Genomic DNA, 20,782 nt, shown 5'->3' with positions numbered 1-20,782 from the left:
CCGCTGCTGCGCGCCCGTCACCGGCCCTTCCTGCCCCTTCTCCCCCAAACACGACTCCCTTCAGCCCAGACGTCCTTGCTGCCTCTCGCGCAGTGCCGCTGTGGCAGGAGGGGGAATAGTTCATTCATTTTTCCTCCTAACATTTTTTCTTTTTTCGGAATTTTGGGAGTACCGATTATCTTCTCGGCCTTTTGGCTGTAAAAAAAATGCCCGTGCGATTCCCTGGAAGAGCGTAGGCCTGGCTCTGCACTGGTGTGCCTGCGGCACATGCCAACGCGTGCTCTTTCCCCACGGAGTTGCACTCGGTGTGTGGAAGTAGAATGCACAAACGGTTCAAACGAACCTTTTTACCTGTGTTAGCACTGGAGAAGGGTAGTTTTTTTAAACTTTCGTTACTTGCGTATGATTGCACTGTGTTTCAGTGTAAGTCAGTCACGTGGAAAGGACGAGCCCGGCGTTTCCAGACTCGGGTGTATGAAGTTGTGAGGGATGCCTTTGCTTAACACTTCTGACAATCATCTTTGATGTAGGTGCTTAAAATGCAGCATGCGCGTTGCAACATCACGACCAAAGCCTGTAAATAGCCTTTCATCAGGCCTGCTTGTAAAACCCACATTAAAAAAAGAGATCAATCAGCACTTAGATAAACATGCCCCCATGACTGCTCTGTTTGTTCTTAGTCTCTTGGTACCAACACCACTATAAAAATATCTGTGAAACAAAGCAGCATTCTAAATACTGACACAAAAAGGCATAAAGTTAACACCTAGAATTCTGCCAGCAGATTCCCCCATGGACTGTAGTACTATTAATGTGATCTGGAAAAGGGATTGTACAATGAAATGGCAGAAATTGCTTCTGCTAATTGGAAGAGTGATAAACTAGTCAATACTAGGGGAGATCGTAGGAAGGGGAAATTATAGAAGGACCTAATACAGCTTTGTTACTGGGCACCAAGATGGAAAAGTACTGAGAGAGCTGCTAAAAAAAAAATCACAACGAATAATATTTTGTAGCTTTCCATCTAAAGAAATCTTACAAAACATTTTAATATATGTAGCTGGACAGTGACACAGCTTTTACAAAGAAGTATAAACTAAATAATTGACTGTGAAATTTTGTAACGTCTGTTTCTCGTTGCTGTCTTCTTACTTACGCTTTGCATTAACTAGGCTTCCAGTTCTAGCTTTAGACTACATGCAGAAACCTTAGCAGGGTTCCTGTTACTGGATTTTTGTTAGTAGACTAAAAACCAAAAAAATAAATGTAATTGGCTACATGCTTTAAAGCCAACAGAATATGCCGGTGAAATATTATAAGTCCCATTTTAAAGATTATTTTGCTTGTATTCTTACTGCTTTTTCATCATTTTAGTCTGTTGCTTACATTAGTGAAAGTTAATGGGTTAGTGTGCAACCTAAATTGCTTTAAGGTAGTTTTGAAGTGAATCACTATCAAATTTTTTATGCTTCACTAAGATAATGGCTTAATCTCTCCTCAGTCTTTGTTTACCCACTGTTCCTGCATGACACACTAAAGCATCCCAACTTTGCAAACGCAGAGCGGAAGCTAGATACCTTTACAGTCTTAGGAAATAAAGCAATATGCCAAATTTTTCTTTGCGTTGGAACTTTCAGTGGCACATCTAGCACCTCCAAATGGAAAACCTGAAGAACTTTCTGGGAACTGTTGCTGTAAACCTGTAGAGTAAATACTGTCTAAATAAGTCACAGGGATAATCTGTTTGGAATTTTAGTTCTCTGTATATGCATTTGTACAGAAATAGGGTAGTGTCTAATACAGAAATTGATAAAAGTCAGAACTTAGAAGAAAATGAATTTTCTCAGGCCTGGTGCGGTCAGATCTGACTTTGAAGGGAGTGCCTCTGTGTGTATGTGACAAATCCTGGTGCCACAGACGAGCCATTGGTCCACACTGCCGGATTCTGCCTCAATGGCAAAGAGTTTTACAGAGCTGTGGTAGGTGGAGGCCATGGTATTTTGTTACCCCAGGCAACTGCCTTCTCTGCTTCTGTCTAGAACCAACCTCGACAGAGGACTTACTTAAATAAAATAAGGCCTCTTCAACCCTTTTCAAGTGAACATACAAATTTCTTATTAATTAGAATATTCTTAATAGAGTCTTCTCTGTCACAATCAATGTTACGTGAAGAGCAAAAATAAGCAGCTTAATGTCGCTCCTGATGTAACAGAGAAAACACGTACTTCAAAAAGTTGAATTGAATTTACTTCAAGAAACATTGAAACTTCCTGCCTTTTATGCAAATATAGTCCTTCTAAATGTTTCTAACCTGCCTTTCAGATTGCAGAAGCTGAAGGAGATGTTTATATCAAAATTTGGATCGGCTCCCAAGTTTTATGTTCGTGCACCAGGGCGAGTCAACTTAATAGGTAAAAGAGAAAAATTAATCTTCTGTTATTTTCTTTTGTCTGCCATCATGGAAGCCTAATAGTTTAAAACATAGAACAATGTTGGTCTTAATTTTATTTTTTTCAGAGAAGTTGTTTGTGATAAATGGAAAAGAGAATATAATACTTTACTAGCTTTTACTACACCTCACTACAAGAAGGACATTGAGGTGTTAGAGCGTGTCCAGAGAAGGGCAACGAGGCTGGTGAGGGGTCTGGAGAACAAGTCTTATGAGGAGCGGCTGAGGGAGCTGGGGTTGTTTAGCCTGGAGAAAAGGAGGCTGAGGGGAGACCTCATCGCTCTCTACAACCACCTGAAAGGAGGCTGTAGCGAGGTGGGGGTCGGTCTCTTCTCCCAAGTAACAAGCGATAGGACGAGAGGAAACGGCCTCAAGTTGCGCCAGGGGAGGTTTAGATTGGACGTGAGGAAAAACTTCTTTACTGAAAGAGTGGTTAAACATTGGAACAGGCTGCCCAGGGAAGTGGTTGAGTCACCATCCCTGGAGGTATTTAAAAGACATGTAGATGAGGCGCTTAGGGACATGGTTTAGTGGGCATGGGGGTGTTGGGTTGACGGTTGGACTTGATGATCTTAGAGGTCTCTTCCAACCTTCATGATTCTATGATTCTATGATTGTTATAAACAAGTGCCCGCTTAAATATCAGTTTTGGAAAAAACATTTATAGACAGTAGTGATTGTTTTGAAAATTGGAGTAACTTGCCAGCTTATGGTTGGATACCATTTTTTTTGAAAGGCTTTGGAAATGTAATCTAAAGTAGTTGATGAACAGTGTATTCACAAATTAAACTAGTATATTTTTTTATCTTCCATTATAACTTAAGTTACCAAATATAACCAGCCGCACAGCAATGCATATGATAAAGTATGACATGATTCTACCATCATCTCCTCTTCTTTACTCTTCCACAGAACTTAGAAAGGTTGGTTGTGATTCACTGGCAGACTGGAGAGACACGATTATTTTGTATTTAGGACTTACTTGTATTTCTTATTTTTGAATATGAATATGAATGGCAGCCTTATTTTTGAAATTTCTCTATGTTAGGATTGCACTCTCCCTGGTGCTCAATTTCTTGTATATTCATAAAATAACCCTACGCATTTGAAGACATTGTAAGTAAAAGGATCCTGCAAAACAGAGTTTTAAAAATGAATTAGTCCATTGTGCAATTAATGATAATTTTTATCTCAGTGTTGTGTGAATACATCATACAGATTAAATAGACAGCATATGCTAACTGGGAATTATTCCCAAGAGAAAGGATGTTTACTACATACATTTTCTATTTGAATGTTACTTTATGTGTTGTATGTAACTGTATTAATGAGTATTTAAATATAATTATTATCTTCTTGGAAAAAGGTCCGGAAGTTTTATGGAAAAAAAAAATTTCCACCACAAGCCTTATCTAGTGGCTAATGAATCACTCATGTGAGCAGAGGAAATCACATAATGGGGAGTCATGGGGTGCCTTTATTTCTTCCAGTCATCAGTTAAATGTGATTGATTTGACTTAATTTTTTGTACTGTCACAACAGTGTACAAATAATGTAGCCGTTCTCATTGCTGGACAATAATCTACATAGTGTTCTTTTAATTTTTACGAGCCAATGTTAAAACATGAAGATCTATAAACAGATGCAATAGATAAAATCACTAAAGAAAGAACAAAATTTTTGTGCAGTAATATGAGATGAAGGAAATGCACCCCAAACTTTAAATAATAAGAGTTGAGACTGTACTCAGAAATTGTCTCGTACAGTAAACAACACTGAAACCCTGTAGAAGCCCTGTTACTGCTATTCTCGAAAGAATTATTCAAAAATATTTTAATTGTCTGTTTCTCTGGTAGGAGAACATATAGACTACTGTGGTTATGCTGTGCTCCCTATGGCTATAGAACAAGATATACTGATTGCGGTAGAACCTGTAAAAACTCAAGTTGTCCAACTGGCAAATACCAATTCTTTGTACTTGTAAGTAATGACTTTGTTTATTCACTAATTTTTATGAACCTTTTTATGCAATTGCAATGCAGGTTAACTTTCCAGAGATCTGACAAACTTCCATTGCAATATAGAGTTTAATTGTGTAAAATTAATGATATAAGCAGATGGAATCCCATTGACTCTATGCTGTGCACATTAGTTTAGAGCAATAGGTTCGCTGCTTCTGTCTCCCGCCTGTTTGTTCAGATTTCTCTTGTGAGGCCTCTGATTTTTCAATCTTTCTAAAAGTGCAGTCCTGTCTTCCCTTCTTTTAGCTCATCTTTCCTGATGTAATCCCCGTAATTGGCAGCAGTTCAGTTTCTCCTGGAGAAGCGAGTGAAATGTTTTGTAATCAATTACTGCATATGTAAGTTAACACTCCTCTGCTCTGGAGAACCTGGGGCTGTATTTTCACAACACAACAGCTTTAGCAACAATCCTGGCTCAATCTCTATTCCCCCTCTTCCACTTCCTCCACAGCTGCTTGTTCACAGAATCATAGACTAATTTAGGTTGGGAGGGACCTTTGGAGATCCCTTGTCACCATCTTGAGGGCCTTGTGCTGGACTCCCTGCAGTTTGCCAATGTCTTTCTTGTATTGGGAAACCCCAAAACTGGACGCAGTATTCCAGCTATAGTCTCACAAGTGCTGAACATAGGGAAATAATCCTGCCATTCTTTTCATCTTCAGCCACATTTTTCTGCCTCCTTCCTTGTAACAGACTGATATTTGTGTGGTTGCATGGCAGTTCAGATGAGGTCAGTCATCCACATGAACTTTTGTGGGCATTTTGCAAAAATCAGAATCAGCCCAAGCTTAGTTTAAGCCATTTTTATTAAGCCATTGGTTTAAGGCAATGGTAAATTACTCCCTGAAAGCACGGTGTATGGCAGCACAGGGACAGGAACATATTGCCTAAAGTGGGAACTATTTAAGCACATATTCCTGCTTAAAGCTCAGTTTGTTACAAAAACGTGTTCTGAGCTGCTGCCTGTGACTAAGACAGTTGAAAGGAATTTTTACGTCCATGGCAAGTATAAATACTCAAATATTTTTCACTCACTTTGTGGAGTGTGTTTTCACATTATAGCTGGGCTGAATTAAGAGTTTGCCACCGCCAAAAGGCGATGACTTGCTTCTTTTACCCCTAGTCTCCCTGTCCCTGCTTCTAACATCGATCCATCCTCTGCCTTTTACCAGGTGTAGTACTTGCCTGACCTTAAGGTAAAGTGTACTATTCACCCATTTTTTGCCTGGTTAATTTTCTGACATTTTAGTGAATTGAATTGCCATGCAGTCAGCACTAAAGCTGATTTGGGATAAACAGTGGGAATGTGCAGTGGTGAGCAGGGGGAAAGGAAATGGAAGTCGTGAGTGGGACCTTTCCCTTTCTTTAATAGCAACCTACAACAGGCCTTAAGCTGTATTGCAAAATCATTCTGCAAGAGGCGATAGTTCCAGATTTATAATAGCTTTGATTAGGAAAAGTTGTTACAATGTATTCTAAATAAAGCAGTAACCAAAAGGTAAACATTTTTACTTGGTCTTTAAGCTTTGACACATTACATCGCAATTGAAATGGCCTTCTCCTAAGGTACATACAGTTCCTACCAAATCTAGAATTACAGCCTTTGAATTCAAATGTACACAATCACTATATTTTTATATCTGCCCTGGTTTCAGTTTGAAATCATATATTTTAAACCATAAACCAATAAGAGGTCTCAGAATACAGCATTAAGCATCTCTGTTTTGTTGAGACACTGTTGCTTAAAAACAAAGCTAAAACATGCCCATAATTTCATAACAAAGAAATCGTTTTCAACACTTTAAATGTTACACCACATAACAAAACTGTTGACAGTGTATCTTTTTTTCTCAGCCTGTTACACTGGTAGATTTATGCCTGTGGTGAATGCATATATATAGGCCTTTGGCGAACAAGGACTAACCATAAGCCTCTGTAGAATCACTATTTCCTATTTCATTCTTGTTTCGCGAACTGGTAAAATGTGTAAACAGTTCTGTAGCCCTCTTCTACCCTGATAGTTCATGTTAACTTTTAGGAAAAACAGGGCACCTATCTGTTTTTCATCATAAATCATCCCAACTGATCAGATGCCTTTTATGTTATTTGGGCTAAAGTAAGATTCAAAAGTTACAGTCTTTTGAAGTTCCTGATACCTCCCCTTCACATAACATCTTTGTAATTGAGAAGTACGTGTACAGAGAATATCGGACATGACACTTCTCAAAATGCCTTCAGAAATACCAGAGGATGAGAATTATCAATCGGTTTCCATCTCGTGGCAAAACCTGAAAATCTTTTTTTAAAAAAATCAGTTTTTTTTTTTACAGAGGACTCAAACAGATAAACTAACAGATTGACAAGACAATGGGGTTCTGTGAGAAAGAGGCAACTTGGTCTCCCAAAAATAAGGATTAATTGCTATTCACGCAGTAAAAATCCCCTCAGCCACATGTTTTTTTCACGCTACTCAAAAAACTCACCTCTTCTTCACTCTCTTACACAGAAGAATTGAAATGCTTATATCTAGCCTTGGAGGAAGGGCAAGCTTTCCCAAGAATCCTTTAAAATAGAAAGGCTGGAATAGACAATATCAGAGTATTTTTAATTTATGGGTATGATTTGCCCAATTTTTTATTTTATTTTATTACAAAGTTGTTATATCAAACTGCCTACCTTCCAGTAGGAGGACTGACGGCAAGACTGAAGATTTACCGATTTCAGATAAAGCTTGGGCATTTAGGAATTAGTTTTTACAACAAATTGAATGTGATAACAAAAAAAATAGACTTAAGGATTCTGGGAATCTTGACAGTCCCACATTCTGTGTTTGTGTGAATTATGTCCATATGAAACCTGCCAAAATCAAAGCAAATTTTTCTTTCATTTTCTATGTGAGAAGATCACAGAAATGAGCAAAATGCATTTTAAGAACTCATTATTTTAATTTATCTTGAGAACCAGCAAATATAATCATAGTATACGTCTTCTTGTTCATTGAAGTGTTACTTTGTATGATTGTATAAAAAGAATTCTGAAGATAACTTCCAATTTGCTTTCTGTTAATTACTTTTACGCATTGATTTCCATCAACCTTGCTTTTTAACAGTAATTATTTAGGGTTATTGTAGAAAACAAGCATAAGCAAACACAAGATTTTTTTAATCGTCATGACTTTTGACAAATATTTTCTATTTTACAAGTACTTCTGGGTTTTTTATTATATTCAAAAGCCATAAGCAAAATGATGTTGTTTTATTCTCTGGGAGATTGTTCTAAATACACATGAATCTCAAATTGGAAGAATTTACAGGTATTCTCAAACTTTCCTTGTGTTGTAATCTCAATACTCCCTTTCAGATCTTTCGTGTTACTCTACAAACCCCTGTAATTTCTGACACTAACTTTGTACAATTCTTTGATGCTGCGTTGTTGATAAAATCCTGTAAGTGGCACTATTTTGAACAGTTCAGATTGAAGGACAGCAACTTATATGTTAAACTATATACCAATCTCTGATACTTCTGCACTGTATTGAATGTTGAAATTGAATGTATAACTGACAAAATGGTAATTCTAGGTTGATACTTAAAGGGTAAGATCTGTCATGTAACATTGAGCTAGGAATAGGTTGTAGACTGGTAATACAAGTGGAGTAGCGCACTATAGCATAGCTAGCATTAGACCATATGAAGAGGAGGCAGGATTGTGGGTCCATTTTTACACTGGTTGTCGGGTTTGGGGGTTGCATAATACAAAAATTGCAGCTTTTAATTGCACCAGAATAAAGTGAAGTTTTCAGCCATCATTTGAAGACAATTATGTCATTGTAAAGATGCTTTATATTAATATAACTGTTTCTCCATAGGTAACAGAATACCGATAAAAACACCTTCACACTGGTGTTCATTACAGGTGAATTACAATTACTAGCGATATTATTTTGGATAAAAATAAAAACAGCACTTCACTAACCTACACAGTTTACAGATACAGACTGGGACTAGCGTAAGAAAAGAAAAACTCCATCCTTTTAGGAGTTGCAGACTGTCCCCTGCTGTATAATTTATTGGAAGTATTTTTATTCCCATTAAACCTAAATATTTCCAGGGAATTCAGCTATCTCTGTTCATATTGTTTGGCAGACCTTGGCTTGTAAAGCACAGCTTAGCCTGCAACTTTTGGATATTTTTTGTTAGGTTTTCTTGACATTCTCAGTGCCTTTCCTATTTCTGTGTTGGGCATCTGCTGTAATGACATCAGGTAGATATAGTTACTGGGCGTTCAACAGTATAGACTTCTAAACAATCTGCACTTGGTGATTAATGCATGCTCCTCTGAGGCCTCTGCGCACCACTCCATGCCCATTTTGACAGCACCTATCTGTAGCATTAGTTTCTTCAGGAACATTGAGGCTTACCATTTTTATTATTTTGAAATGAAGATGGTGTAGGAAAACCATTATCAGAATTATCCTGGAGGAAATAGATAAACTATTTTAAACTAAATTAGTTTAATTATCTCTTGTAACATACATAATATAATTTTGCAGCATTAGGCCTGTTTTAGTGAAGTGCCATTCAGAGCAAAGGTAATGAAGATGAATTCCTGAGCAGGGATTACCAGAGAGCCTGGAGTGTATTTATTCTAGGTTTGACAGACACGATTATTTAGATTTTCACTTCTCTAAGAGATCAAGAGAACATAGACACGTGATGGAAGGCATGCTACCTTAATTAAGGAAGCCAAAGGCAGTTTAATTTCTGATTTTTTTTGATAAATTCTATAACTTAAGCAGAAATTCTTACGCTTCCATCTAAAATATCCTTATAGAATTGATTAATAAAGAAGATCTGTACAAAAAAACCCAAAAAACATTGCACTGAAAAAAATTAACATCAAAATGTTTTTGTTCATCAGCAGGTGGCGGTAATAAGCCATGTTTTTTCAAACTAAATTTACTGGTAAGTTAAAGCCTCAAGGTTTTTCTGTTTTTGCAGGGATTTCAGTACTAGTGTTAATAACATTCAGATCAACAAAACCAAACCTCAATGGCATAACTACTTCCTGTGTGGACTGAAGGGTATTCAGGTAAGCCAAATCTGTTTAACTTACGAAATTAATGTAGAAGTAAAATAAAACAAGCATAGCTATTCACCCTCAAAATACTTCCCTGCATTCTATAGCTTTTCTTGACATACGGTTAAGTGTCTTTATGTTAAAATTTGAAGAGGAGATACGAGTGGGTTTGTTTTAAAATATTTGCAGAGCACTATTTTCATCTTTATTACATAAATTACAATAGCGAATAATTATTTAGTAGAGTCATGACCAAACTCATTATCAAGATGACATTTCTGTATTTTGAAGTTAGAAAGAATGCTTTCCCATGGAATCTAATTAAAATTTGGTTTTAAAAAGGTTTGGAGGCTTGTCTGTCAGGACACAAAGATCATATTTTAGCCCTTTTCTTCCTATGGAAACATCTTAAAAAACATTAATTTCCATTAGTGTTGGAAACCTACAACTTGCGCAGTTGTGCAAAACAACTGAGTGAAGCTGACTCATGCAGTCGGCAAAAGAAAATGTAAAAAGTAAGTAAACAGCATACAAAAGAAATATTCCAGTAAGAGCCGTTACTTATCCAGATTTTCAGCATGTGGAATTTGAATGGGATTTTCAAAATTTCCTGAGTTAAGAGTGCAGCTATGCAGGAAACGGCACACGTACGGTAATGGCAGGAACACTGAACAGACAGACATTTTCCTGTCTGCTCATTTGAGCTTTATCTTCTCCTTTGTGAGCGAGCCTGTCTCCAGACGTGACTTGAAGACTGAACTGCATGTGAAACCAAGTGCTGATCGTCAGTGTTGTCCTGGGAGGCAGCCTGAACTCACAGCTGAGGCTTCCTATAAATCTCACTTGCTGTTTGCAGGTGATTCATGGCCCTTTGAGGAAAAAACATGGTGACTTCTCAGCTCGATGTCAATGCAGTGATATTTCTGGAAGGGCAGATGGGATAAACAGTGATGGCTAGGTCAGGAACAGGTCGCCACAGCCAGCCCCAATTATGGGTAAATGTGCTTTTTAAAGCACGTGAAGCTTTTCTCAGGATAGGCCACCTAGGTCACCCCACAGGACGATCCAATAGATAAGGACTGCAGACAGCCAACAAAGCCTGCCTCAAATCTGCCACCGGAGTCTCCAAAATACAATATTTGGAACAATCAGTGCCGCAAATCACTTTATTACAATCCACAGTTCCTAAACAGACCCCCGCCCCTATGTTTAGACCCCAATAAATTACTTAGGTTTGCAGTAACATGAGTATTTTCAATTTTGTATTGCTTGGTAATACAGGCATTTAAATTGCATTGACTGTAGAGATATAGATTAGGTTTCTTTACAATACATCCTTTCTTATATTAAGGCTAGCATGACCAATTGCCTTTATTTATTTTGCAGTCTGCTACTGAGATTTGTTTCCTAAGGACAAGCTTTCATACTTGAAGGTTAATTTGCAAAGCAGGTTTGCAGACTCTAGCACTGGCAGAAAATAAGCATAAATGTTACAGACTTAAGAAACACTGAAATACAAGTACTCAGAGGGTCCAGCGGGATAATATGTTTATATTAAGTTGAACATGCTATCCTTTTGGGACAGAACTATTGCAGAACTTGGCAAAGTCCATTTTCATTTTTGAAACTGAAGTACGTTTTCTATTTAAACATTGCGTGATAAGTTTGCAAGCCTGATTCACATTCAAGACAATCCAGAAACTGTGGATCAGTTTCTGGTTACTCAAGCATTTTCTGTTTTTGAACAAGCCTGTCTAGTGTTCTTCATGAAGGGGCATGGGCAGCAATAGTATTTCAGGTATGAATTCCCTTACATTTGTAGAAAGGGAAATTTAAAATAATTTGAGGTGGTGGTAGAAGACATTAAAGGAGGCTCTTCGTGTTTGCTGATCTCTACCATTGGTATTTGGTTGAAGTTGTTTCAGGAAAAATAGTAGAAATCTTTTGAAGGTGGGCATTTCTTTATGGAAACACTGCCATTTTTTCTGATTATTGACATTGTAACATAGTTTATTGACATATAAATCTGTATCAGAATGTAGCTATTCATATACCCCCCATATACATTCAATGATTTTTTAATAAGTACTGCATGTTTATTTCAAACTAACAGAAGAGAGAAATTTATATTAAAGTGATTATAAATAAAAGACAAAGCAACTAAAGAGTATAATTAAAAGAGTATGCACACGAGGATTTATGACTTCTGGATTAAATGTATTATCTGTGATATCTATCATGTATGTAAAAATATTTTAAACTTTATTCTAAAAATAGCATGACAGAGCTCATCACTGCTGGTAAGTATGTCTTTGTGCCTCCTAAAGCATAGTGTCCTTCAAGTATCATTGTGGTTTTTCAGTGTCAGTCTTGTGGGTGCTTCAGGAGATTGGAGTATCTGGCTTTGAATACAGCTGCATGGCTACTAGTTCTCCATCAGCATGTTGTAGCTCCCTAATACCACATGGCAGCATTAGAAGTGAAGCATAAAATGGACCTTAAGCTCTTCAGGGTGCCTTAAGTGAGGAGCTGTGGAGAAAAGGACAAAAGTAGGGTATAAAATGATTGGTAACCTCTGGTACTGTCACCAGGGCAGCTCAGAGCAGAGCCAGTTGCTGCAAAACCCACCCACGAAGCTTGGTAAATTCTTGGGCGTTTAGCCCACAGTGAATTCTGCTTGGGGTACAGTTCTGTCAGCTCATATATGTTTGTGTACAGGAACTGCAGACATACCTTTGGCTGAAGCCCTACCGTTGGCTTTGTTCTTAAGGAATAGAATGAAGATTTTGCTTTATTTTGGAGATACCAGAAGCAGGTCCTTGGTTCCAGCAACTCAGCAGAAAGATTCTCTTTCTAAGTATCAGATAATTGCAAGCCTGAGCCTGTCTGTACTTGAAACTGAAATTGTTTATTTTTTCATTGTTAGGAACATTTTGGTCTTAATAACCCAACTGGAATGAATTGTCTGCTAGATGGAACCATCCCTCCAAGTTCTGGTCTCTCTAGCTCCAGCGCTTTGGTGTGCTGTGCAGGACTCGTGACACTAAGAGCTAATGGAAAAACCCTCTCTAAGGTAATTTACTGTAAAACACGAGAGTGTCAGCAGTAAAATTCTACTTAAAATTAAATATTGTTAATGCCTGTAAACATTAAAAACACGATACAATTGTTTTTGCAAAGACTTGTTGGATATAAACTTAAGATATTGCACAATTGAGCAAACATCTTTGGCCAAATTTTGGCAGGATTTGAATTTGGCAAGAAAACAGGCTTACATTAAAGCTGAAAAAAGGAGCATTATTGTAAGCCTGTATTTTGGCCAACCATCAGGTCCATGCCTGGACCAGATGTGCTATCTGCAGGCCAGGACTGAGGATATATGTGCTGAAGCATGTGGACCACACCCCCGAGGCCTTTACCCTCTCCCTGAATGACTTTTCATGGCTTTAATAGCAGAGCATCTGTTGGAGGCCTGTGGAACAATTTCTTGATAAATTATATAATCAGCACAAAGCAGAGGTAAAATTCTTCCATCTGACTCCCCTTATTCTCTTCACAGTTTTTTTGGAATGAACATATTTACAATCCAAAATGTATTCCTTACTTTTTTAGACAAACATTAGTCTAAAAACAGACCCCAAGTATGTGACCTGTTAGCAGTACAACTGTTAGTAGAATTTGGCTCGTGTAATACAAATTTCTGGAGGAGTCATGGTCCTTGAAGGTGCCATATGGGAATGAAGTTCTCTCCAGTAAAAATGTCTGGTTAAGTGAAACTAGGATCTTAAATTAGAACATTGTCAGGAAGAGAAAAGAACAGATCTAAATGTGACTGTTATGCATATTTGTTCCTATTGTCTAAGGCAGACATTCCCAAATTGTGGTACGAAGCCAACTTAAAGTGGTACATGATGATGGCAGCTGTTAACTGTGCTTGTATACAAGCACTTATCTGAGCCATGAGGTAAACAGATACACACAGGAGGTTTTTGCTGATCAGTTGTGACTTGCTTCTCTATGTAGCTGCAGCTGCAGCAATCCGCTCAGCAATAGGAGCTCCGTCCCACATTGCACAGCTCACAGGGCTCGCTTCAGGAAGGTACCAGCCCGGGTTAAGGCAGCAAGAAGCAGGATTGATGGGGCAGGGTGGCTTTTTTGTGTAGGAGGATGTGGCTACAATCACTGTCACCCTGCTTTGTGTTGGTGCGATGTGTGGTCAAAAGGTAAGTAAGGGACTGGACGCTTAACAGAGGCTCTAGTTTGTGAGGTGAGACGTGTAGTGCAATGGTAGATGAAAACATGGAATTGAGGATCCCACTTTGATGAATCGGACTTTGCAGTAAGAGGGTTGGAGGTGACAGACGTGCTTTTTTATACACGTGTACCTGGCCTGGCAAGAAGCTTCTAGTTTTGCGTAGATGGTCTTATCACAGGTCAGCACCATCTCTGATGGTGGTAACCAAATGAGCTAAGCTTGGGAAGTACTGATCAGAATCACTGGAGTGCATGTGTTCAGAAATTGGGTATCTGCAAAATCCATAAAACAGACGGAGGTCAGAAAGCCCCAATTTTACTAGGTAGTAGAAATCTGTATCTGGAAAACCAGAAGCCAGGTTTTCATTATTCCAAGAAATGCTACACAGCTTTCTTCAGAGAATAAATGATACAGCCTGCAGCTTGAGCTGAATTTACACATGTCTTGGGAGTACCAGCCGGCATTATGCCAGACTTGTTCCAAAGAAAGGTGCAAAACTCCTTTTGGCATTTTCATAGAAACTTGTGGAGGAACAGAAGGAAGACACAGACTCCACTGAATGTCTTTCCTTCTCCTCATGTGTCCTGTTCAATCAACCCAAAATCTCTTCTGCTTGCTGGTTGGAAAATGTGCTGAAAGTTAATCTTGTGCCTCAGATACAGTTGGACAAACACAAAAGACACAATTGCACATTTTTGTCAGGAAATCCTGGTGTCAGCAGCCAAATATTTAGCACTTGTGATGAAAAATGAGCAATTAATGTACAGATGAGAATTCCCAATAGCCAACATAAGAGCACAGTTAAGAACATATCCAAGGTTTTGTGTGCTTGCATAGACCAAGACACCTGGTTGTGGTGGTTAAGACAGAGGATGACAGCTATGAAGACTGATTACTTTTGTCCAGGCTCTAAGTTTCCCCAAATCTTACAGGACAGTAAAAACAAGCTCAGTGTTCTTGGCTAATTTATGATTTAGCATTAGAGACCTCTTATATCTAGCTAAATCCAGATTCTCTGTTGCACTGAATTTATGCTTAGCCTCGCAGAACTGCCTTGTATAAGGCAGAGCTAGTCTGAATATAAATTAGAGCAATCTAGGCATGTGGGCCCTCAGAAGTATAAAACGTGCTCTGGCCACTTCTTTCCAGCTCCTAATGCATCCTGTGCTGGTGTCAAATGGTATCTGTGCAGGATCCAGTAATGCTGGCTGTGTATCAGCTGGGAGCTCCCCCATGGCAGGGGAATTCTTAGCTGACCAGAAATAGGGGCTTTCCAGATCCTTTCTACTAGAAAGCAAACCAGGACCTTGCATTTTTAGGGCTCTGGATATTTATGTGTTTGTTTACTTTTAAGGAAGAAATAATCACTTTACCTCTCCCCTCCATCTCTTTTTTTAAAATGCTTAAGAGTTGCAAAAGTTGTAAATGGTAGTATTTATAAGTAACAATATTTGGTCATGGTGGTGATTTCGTGAGAAAAGATTGACTTTTTGCCCCTCATTAGTCTGATGGACTTTGCAAAATCTTAACAGGATGGTCTGCAGCAGCAGGACATAGAAACTTTTGGCTTTGGAATCAAATTTGGCTGAATGGTAGTGCTTCTGTAGCCAAAGTTATGAAAAATTGACCTTTTACTGAATGGAACATTTATCTGTTTTGTTTCTGTGAAACTATTTTTATGAGAATATTTGAGTTATATGCTCTTTTTCCTGATAAATGTAAGTTTAAAATAGTAGCTGTAGAGTAAAAGTCGTTGAAATTTAGAGCTTTTATGAGATAACACTTCCAGTGTGAAGTTTGGGCCTATGAGATTAAGAGCCAAAAAAAAAACAAAACGAAAAATATTGTAAAAGCATGGCTAGAATTTCATGGTGGCTTACTTTAAAAATAGCACTTTTTTGACATTGAAAACAAAATCAGAAAAAAAAATATGCTCTCACTAATTATTGTGTGTAGCAGTCTGCAATAGGGCATTGTTTCAGTGTGCATACAATATTTTTTTTTAAAAACCCATCACACACATACACAATAGTTTAAGGAAAATACCAGTCCAAGACAATTCAGCCAGATGTGCAGTGCTAACCAGTTGCAGCAGTGCAATAGCATTCAAATAACAAGATGGAAAATTCAGAATGCGATCTTTAAAAAGAATCCATTTTTCTCCTCCAAACAGGATACCAGTCTAAGACTGTGTTGGCGTCACTCAAAGAACAGCAATGCTCAGTATTACCTTTTGATTTTAAAGTGATTTTTATTTTACTGGTACAAAATCAATCTTGTGTACAACTTTTCATCAGGAGAAGATACTTTTTGTAAAGGAAATAGAATAATGCTCTAAATTGTCCCAGCTTTGTGTTTCATGGTAGGAATTAATGAGTACAGAAAATCACTCGCTACTTGTGAATAACTAGATTTACTTGAAAGGTGTTATGATAGTGTTGCTGTCCAAATGTTAAATCTTGTGGTACTAAGTTCTGTTCAGCCACCCTAACATTTTTTCTGTTCCTCAAGGCTGGGCAGCTGTGCACATACTTATTGGGAAAAATAGATCAAAAGCAAATAGAGTTTATTTAATTTAAGGTGAAATGTTGAGCCTAGGAAGTTGAATTATATTTGGCTCTATCTAGACTGAGAAAAATCTAAGTCAGACAGAATGATAAATAAAGGACCTAAATCTAATCTGTAATGGCACAGCGTTCATTGGCTTCAATTTTCTGAAACTATGGCTCAGATGAATTTGAGTGTGGGATTTTCAAAACATTCAACATCGTCCTGTATTTAAACAGTTACAGTACCTGGTAATGTCATTGATTACAGTGGGAGAATAGATCGGCCAACTGGAATCCTTTCTACTTTGTTTCTGAAGCCTGTATATAATAAGGAAAATGCTTTAATTGAATACCACTTCCTAATAATTTTTCTGATGTGCAATAGGGCTTCAATATCTAACTATCTGGCAAGAAAATCTGTGAATATTCATATTGGTGGTGTGACTTTGAAATTAGTAATGTGTGCTCATAAAACTGGTTAGGATTCTTTTATAATATTGCTGCATCGAAAATGTCTGATAGATGCACGCTCAGGTTATTTGTATGAGAAACTCAAATTGCTTACACAAAAAATGGTACATAGGTATTGTATTTTAAAGCACTGTTAATATTGAGAAACGTTACAGTTCCTTTCTCCCTGTAGAATTAAAAACCAGGGTTCTTTAACTTGTTAAGTTTGACTATGTGTGTTTGTAATCAAGGGGAAACGGAGTACTTCGGAGCAGTGGTAATCAAAGGCTGTAATCTCTCATCAACCAAATTGATAACCTTCTATTTGAGCATGTTAGAGGGCAGACAAAGTCAAGCTAAGACTCCTGTGCTTATGAGGACATCCAGATACTATCTGACAAATATTTTCCCATTTTGGAAAAAAGTAAGCATAATTACCTTGCAAAACATATATGAAGTTTAGCTAATTGAGATTTTGTATGCAAACTGGAAGCAGATGGTAACTTTCAGCAGTCTATTCCTAGTCAAGACCAGATACTAAAAATACGGACATTCCTGGTGGTAAAAATAACCTCAAAATTTGGGCATCATTTTATACCTTCATGAATGAAACATAGTGTCTTATATTTCAGAAGGTATTTTCGTACATATATACATATGTATAAAACATGCACAGATTAAAAAAAAATCAACATCTAACTAGACTTTAAATATGCCTTAAGTGATGGAAAATGTTTTCTTCTTACTGTAAAATACTCATCTTTATCTATAAATGTTTCTTCTCCATTTTCAGTCCTGTGTGCTGTGAAACAAACCCTGTAGAATTCCATAGAAGATCTACACTAAATTTGCCATAAAATGACCAACATTATTTGTTGTAAAGGGAAGCAGCAGAATGATTCTGGCTTTTCAGATTAAACTGGCCAAAATGTTAATGAATGCGCACTGGGGAACGAATACTGTATTGCCGTAGAGAGAGTAAATGTACGCACAGGACTTTTGGCTCAATAGATATTTAAATACTCTAGTTACTTAAATTTGCATGCTGAAGAGACTTTTGGAGCACTGGAAATGACAGTCTAAAAATAATTCATATTAACGAATGTATTTTCTTCATGGAGCTTCCCTTCACGAACAATAAAATTTAAAACAGAGAGAAAATTGTTTTTCAACTTTAAAGATTAGCTATCACTACTCCTGCATTGTTACATATAGAAAATTTAGCACGTTTAACTTTGGCCAAAATGAACTCACATAAAGCCACTGAGGCAGATATAATTTAATACTATCATTTTATAGAGAAGGTTGCTTTATTTTGGCTGCTGTCACTCGGGATTTGTATATATCAAGTTTCTGGGTAATGTAGGGTGAGCTGTTCCAAAAAAATACTAAGCAACACTAATTCTGTTTTACTAACAAATATTTGCCTGTCTCCTACTCACTAATTGTCTTACTCTTTTAAGGGGTTTAATCTTACACAAGTTTACTTCTTTAAAGGTCTATGTGAAATTGAAAGGGATTGATCACTGGTATGGAACATATTGACAGTGACAGTTATATAGGGACAAATTCTGTCACAGTTTACATACTGTCCAGACCCATTGCATGAGTGAAAATCAGAGCAGTTGGCCCTTGGCCTCTTTGTGAGCAAGGGGACTATTAAAGGTGAAACTCCCTTATCTGTTCTCACTCAGATAGGTCTTTAGGTTTCTATTTTTAGGAAATTTTTTATAAGTGAGTGATCATCTGCTCACTTTCATTATTCCTCGGATACCTAAATACCTTTGTACATTTAGGCCTTCATGTTCATTATCAATAACATCAAACTGAGAGAAACTACATTAAACGATGGGGCAACAGAGAATCAAATGAGCTGTATTGGGTGGTTCATAATTTATCATGCTGCTGAAGTATCAGGGTATATGTGGCCAAATCTAATACAATGTTGGATTGTGCCTAGAAACAGTCAGAAAAATACTCTTTTACCAGTTCTTCAACATTTTTGAAAGACCAAAAACACTCAGTTGAAAATCAAAGCCTGAGTTTTAGGTGTTTCATATTGAAACGTAAACAAGCAGAGAAAAAGACATACTAGTGAAAAGTATCATTTTACTGAAAATCCACTTTTTCCATTAAAAATCCAAAACAAGGTAACATGATGCGGAGCTATTGATGAATTCTTATTACAAGAAATCTCTCCATCTAGAGTAACTACACATAAGGCAACTAATAATAAAAAATCACAACCCTTCTTTGTCAGACTAAATTATATCTCCACTAATATGATTTCCCAGATTAGACTTTCTGCATGCTGGATAGGAAATCTTGTGGCTCAAAGATAAAACAGTTTTAAGTGGTAGTAATTTCTTTCTTTGTAACCCAAGATTGACTTGCTCCTTATCAGGGAGGACCTTAAATTGTTTCAAACAAAAAGCAGAGGTAGTTAGTAGAGCTCTTAGATCAAAGGCTAGCCTAGGTCTGCACATGGGGGCCAGTTGCCTGGTAGACAAACTGGTAAGCGCTGCCTCCTGCAGTAGGATACATTCTGAGCAGACTTTAGAATTAAGCTTCTGAAAAGGAACAGCCTGAAAAAAAATACATTTTGTACATTGTTAGTTTTAGATTTTTCCAAATGCTCCAACTAAAGTTGTCTAAAACCTAAGAGTTCAGTTTTCAAATCCTTGAGAGACAGCAGCTTCCTTAAATAGATTATTACTTCATATAAATTTCTTCATGCTTAATTGGTTATTAGGCAAGTGAGTGAATTGTATGCACTGAGATTCTACTCCTAATGATGTTGCTTTGTATTGTTTTAATTATGGATATTCTCATTTAATACATTGTATCTTTTTTTGTTGAATAAACAACAAAAACGTTAAACTTAATATATCACGTAACTCCCTGATACTGAACATCTCCCATGGAAGCACAGCCAACCTGGCACATGTACTTGCCAACAGATATAAAAGCACTGGTTGCGTTTGTCTGTATCATATTGGGTCTGGCATTCAAAAGCTGCAATATTTAGTGTTTCTTGACAGATCACCAGGGAGACTTCAAGGTTTAACTCACCTCCCAGCTACTACTACTGTCATGTTATGCTCATCCCTCTCCTGCATTCAGAGGCTGAACAGACCAATTGTACAAAATAGCTCAGGGTATTGCTAGACTAACTTTAGATATTTAAGTTTCCATCCCAGCTTCCCTGCTTACTATCACTCATCTTTACAGACCTCACTACAGTCAGCAAGAGGGAACAGTTTGCTTCAGCCGTGCCACTGCAAAGCAGGTTTAAACAAAGGGACTTTGCACGGCAGTGGCTGGCATGGTCACATAATCTCTCCTGTTGGCTGTGGTGTCAGGACAGTGACCTCGGTGAAAGAGGAGGAATAGTAGTGCTGAACTGGTTGAGGTTGCATTACCATATGTCTACATCAACACTAATTAACACACATTTTATGTGGCTCATTTGCCACATAAAAATAGCAAAAGATACAGTGATATTTTCTTTAAGGTAGCTATAAGTCTGCCTCTCTCCTTTCTAACCATCCAAGATAGTTAAACTGGAAAAGTTTCAGGGAAAAGCCACATGGATGATCAAAGGTACAGAATGACCTCCATAAAAATAAGCTAGGACTGTTTGTAAAAAGGCATTTGAAGGGGGAAGTGATAGAGGTCCATAAAATGATGAATGTGATTGATGGAGTGGATGGGAATCAATTGTTCATTGCCCCTCACACTGTAAGAGCCAGAAGGTATTAAATGAAGCTAGTCAGGTGCATGATAATAATCAACAAATGGAGATGGTTCTTCACCTGACAAGTTGTAGAAGTCCTCGTTACTGGATGTTCTACATGTTAAAATGTTGAATGAATTAAAGAGGAGTCTGGACAAGTTCATATGTAAGAAATCCACTGTCGATAACTAAGCGTGCAGAATTCACATTCAGCTCAGGAAGCTCTTTATCAAAAAATAACAT

At 37.5% G+C, this 20,782-nt stretch overlaps 2 protein-coding genes across 3 annotated transcripts in view; one reads left to right on the top strand and one right to left on the bottom strand.

The window, feature by feature from the left end:
• Positions 1-5,643, bottom strand: part of COPS2 (COP9 signalosome subunit 2) — a 30,408-nt gene extending 24,765 nt beyond the window's left edge. Inside the window, exon 1 of the mRNA XM_009330940.1 lies at positions 5,640-5,643. The gene's annotated coding sequence lies outside the window, so the exon portion shown is untranslated. The remainder of the gene's footprint in view (positions 1-5,639) is intronic.
• Positions 178-20,782, top strand: part of GALK2 (galactokinase 2) — a 50,198-nt gene continuing 29,593 nt past the window's right edge. The window contains exons 1-5 of one of the 2 annotated variants that reach the window (XM_009330942.1): positions 178-305; positions 2,323-2,411; positions 4,306-4,429; positions 9,471-9,561; positions 12,476-12,622. In XM_009330942.1, coding sequence (XP_009329217.1) covers positions 268-305; positions 2,323-2,411; positions 4,306-4,429; positions 9,471-9,561; positions 12,476-12,622 — 489 coding nt within the window. In that variant the 5' untranslated portion in view covers positions 178-267. Of the gene's footprint in view, positions 373-2,322; positions 2,412-4,305; positions 4,430-9,470; positions 9,562-12,475; positions 12,623-20,782 lie in introns of both variants that reach the window. The other variant, XM_009330943.1, reaches the window with a different exon arrangement.

This window comes from Pygoscelis adeliae, unplaced genomic scaffold, assembly GCF_000699105.1.
Source record: "Pygoscelis adeliae isolate BGI_AS28 unplaced genomic scaffold, ASM69910v1 Scaffold318, whole genome shotgun sequence".
Taxonomy (NCBI): domain Eukaryota; kingdom Metazoa; phylum Chordata; class Aves; order Sphenisciformes; family Spheniscidae; genus Pygoscelis; species Pygoscelis adeliae.
This window is presented reverse-complemented; position numbering and strand designations above follow the sequence as displayed.